We start from the raw sequence: 3,693 nt of genomic DNA, 5'->3' as shown, positions 1-3,693 counted from the left end.
CTACGTGCGAGAGGCAAAGCAATAAATTATTATTAAAGTATTCTACCGATTAAGATAGGTTTCCATGGAGTACTTGGAAGAATTACGGGAGCCTCCTCTTCCATCATGCACTTCCCTCTTCAATTCACAATAACACCTAATCCCTTTCATTTTATATAAAAAATCCTATTCTTTTCCTTGCTCTCCCTCGTTTACCTAACTTTCAACCGTCTACAACATCCCCTCCCCGCTAAGTACTTGATCCATCCATACCTTCTGTCTCCAAAAGCAATAAATAAAAGTACAAAAACTCCACAATTACATGATAATAAAAAGAATTACTTTATTTGCGAGGATTTACAGTCTTTTCTTTGCATTTCGTACATGGGGGTGGGTAACAGGTCAGGGGGAAACCTTTTTTTTTTCTCGTGCCTTGATGGCTAAGCGGGCACTGCGAGACGACTTGAAGAAGAAGAAAGAATCGTGTATTGGCTTAGGCGGCTTCGACTTCGACGCTGTCAGAGGCGGCGTCGGCGGCGGGGGCTGGTGCAGCCTCGACGGGTGCGGGAGCCTCGGCCACAGGGGTGGCGACGGGGGCCTCACCGATGACGGCGGGGGCGAAGCCCAGGGCAGGGTAGGCGTGCAGGGGATAGCCGTGGTGGGCGTAAGCCGGGGCAGCGGCCACGAACGTGGGGGCTCCGACGTGAGCGGTGTAGCCGGTGACAACGGGGGCGTGGGCGTGGTAGGAGACGGCAACAGGGGTGGCCACGTGCTGGACGACAGGGGCGACGGCGGCGTAAGAGTGGCCCTCGACGCTGGAGTAGGCAAAGTTGCCTCCCAGGCGCTCGGACTTGATGACGGCGCTGTCCAGGCTGGGGGTCCTCAAGAAGGTGGTGGCGGGGATGAGTCCGGCGCTGGCGACAGCGAAGAGCAGGCAGATGACGGCCAGGTGCTGCGTGAGGGTGAAGAGGGGAAGAGAACGTGGTCGTAAGGTGTTAGAATTGGTCATACGGGAACTCCTAAGACTTCTCCCTCCCATACACCAACTGCTGGCATTGGTTTTTTTATGATACCACGCAATTATGATTATAAAAATGATAAAATTAGAGTTAACTACATTTTTAATGATAGCTTACAAAGGATTTTGATTCACATCACCCGATTGGTGATGGCTTCTTTCCTTAACACTCTTTCAAGCAAATTACCCTCCTTTAAAACTATAAAAACAAGGGGCAAAGCAACATAAAGAAGGGAAATAGGCCATCATTTTGGCAGATAATTTTCTCGATCGTACCCATTTTATGATCATAAGACTGATAAGTTTTAATTATAACCATTCCTTCATTTTCGAAATTCTTTTGGAACTACCCGAACCCAAAAAAGTCTCTTCTTCACATTACCCAAAGAAAACCTATGGATAAACTCATGGAAATGCAAAGATTAGCAGTCAAGAATTATGTTGTCTAGTCAACTTTGTCGAGAATCACGTATTTATCCCTCCCTAGTATAAACTTTATTAAATGGTTTCCATGACACTTTGAAAAAATTATATTTATTTAGGGTAAAATGGTGTCAATCGTTAACCTGATGGAAACAACGCGCAAAATATGGAAAAAAACGTTGTAATCATCTGTAATTCCTTGATATTACTGGAAAGTCATAACAATTGAAGATTCCTTCATTCCGAGCCAACTTATTATTCCACTCATGGAAATAACTTTTATTTGGAAATTTAAATTATTAAGACGACCATGCATTCAAATGAGAATCACAGACTTCGCGTAAAAAAACTGTAGCTAATGTACTTAGCTTATTTAGTTTGTACTACCCTTTAATTTCCGAACTATCGCCACTTGCATGAGGCACCCGATAGTCGCCTCTGCTGCTTGTACCAGCCATTATTCGAAACTCCCACTTTTTCGGCCATGCTTTTCACGAGATTTTTCTTTAGGCAGCTATTTCCTTTTTCCCTGAATAACAATTATTGACTCTCCCTTCACTAATAGAGGTGGAAAAAGTAATTCTCTTTCCCCCGACACAAACTTGAAGATGACGAAATATTGCATTATAGTCATCAAAAAAATGTTTTAAAAACATGTACCGATTAGATTCTGGCAATACGCAGAGAGGAGTAAAAACTGATGCTCCAAAAATTTAATAGCAGCACAAAAGAAAAAGGGACGCTATCTTTCAGATATTACGTCAAGCTAACATTGGAACTTTTCCAAAAGGAACACCCACGTGAATTTTGGACTATTTTCACGAAATAGTAATTGAGCTGAGCGTGCATTAATGAATTTCCGGAAATCGCCTATGATTTACCTTATTCTTAACAGATGGAAGCATGGGAATGAAAGTTAAAAATATAATTTTCCCCAGAATGATCTTATTAATAAAGAGCAATTAGTATGCAATACCGGAGAGGATATCCATAGTTCTAATACTGATTCTATAAGAAGAGATATGCATTCAGTAGGCCTTGCTACTTCAATTAAACTTCAATTACTTTGAATTTTATTTTTGTAAAATTATTTTGTTAATTGGAGAACGTAAAAAAATTTAATAGAGGATTTAACTAGAAAACTGCCAGACAAAATTTCTCCGAGAGATAATAACTCACGCTTTGTGAACGGTCCATGAGCTCCACGTTTCAAATGGTATGCAATAACGCTAATTCTGATTCCCATGAATTCGATTTCCCTCTTTTGACTCAAAATATAAAATGTCAACGAAATCGAACGTGGCATGACGCAAGTTGAAAATCACTACCTTTGTAATAAACAGCGCGGTCATTTTAAAAAATCACAGTAATAGTGCGACCATAGAGTTACATAAACTAAAATGTGCAAAACCACTGATTTAACGATAAGTACCGGAAGTAATTGAATAATAAGGAAGTTTGAAAAGGAGAAACATAATAAACAACTTGGTAGACGCGGTAAATGATTTCTTTCACATATTTTTTTTTCAATTTACTATATCAGTTATGTAGACTAAAATTTTACCTATGTGAATTCTCAAAAAAAAGGGCCATGTCTCAACAGAAAACAAATAAAAATTGGACAAAAACGACCAATTCCAAGTCAGCTATTAATAGAATCAAACTATTCCCGCAGCTTCAATTGTAGAAAACAAACCAATGCCAGCGAGTACAGTATTTTAACGTAAACTTCAAATTGAGCACTTCACGAGAGAATTTCGAAGAATATCGCCTACCTTCATGGTGGATTTGTGTTGGGTAGTCCTCGTTAGGATCCTCAGCAAAGCAGATTATCGCAAAATGCGGTGTTGAGTCTTCCTCGCGGGATCTTTATATATGCGAGCGGGGGCAGCGAGATCCCACCTGCCCCCCTCCAATACTCCTCTTAACCCCTTCCCCTCCGGGACGTTCCGCTAGCCCTCCCCCACCCACCGGACCCCTCCTGGACCATCGCTCCCCACCCCCTCCCCCACAGACACCTCTTCCTTTTTCAGCTGCATCCTCCGCAGACTATACTACTATTCCTCCCACCCCCACCACACCTCTATCCCCCCTCCCCCACCCGAAACCTCACCCCACCCCACCGCGGCAACAGCATCGCCACCACGCCTTAAGGAACCGCCCTGTCCCGACCACTGACGCCAAGCCGGCAGGCAGCTCCGGGGAGTGGGGAAGGATACGCATGGGACAAGATCAAGGCACAAGGTCGAATCGAAAAACCGCCTATCCGATGC

The 3,693-nt window shown here is 43.1% G+C and overlaps 1 protein-coding gene across 1 annotated transcript; it reads right to left on the bottom strand.

Annotated features, from left to right (window-relative positions):
- Positions 1 to 297: 297 nt before the first annotated feature.
- On the bottom strand, positions 298 to 3,303 carry LOC124165687. The gene is made up of 2 exons (XM_046543172.1): positions 3,196 to 3,303; positions 298 to 931 (listed from the first exon to the last, which is right to left on the bottom strand). Exons 1-2 carry the CDS (start codon positions 3,199 to 3,201, stop codon positions 473 to 475), a joined length of 465 nt encoding a protein of 154 aa, XP_046399128.1. The 5' UTR covers positions 3,202 to 3,303; the 3' UTR covers positions 298 to 472.
- Positions 3,304 to 3,693: the final 390 nt, after the last annotated feature.

This window comes from Ischnura elegans, chromosome 9 (assembly GCF_921293095.1).
Source record: "Ischnura elegans chromosome 9, ioIscEleg1.1, whole genome shotgun sequence".
NCBI lineage: Eukaryota > Metazoa > Arthropoda > Insecta > Odonata > Coenagrionidae > Ischnura > Ischnura elegans.
This window is presented reverse-complemented; position numbering and strand designations above follow the sequence as displayed.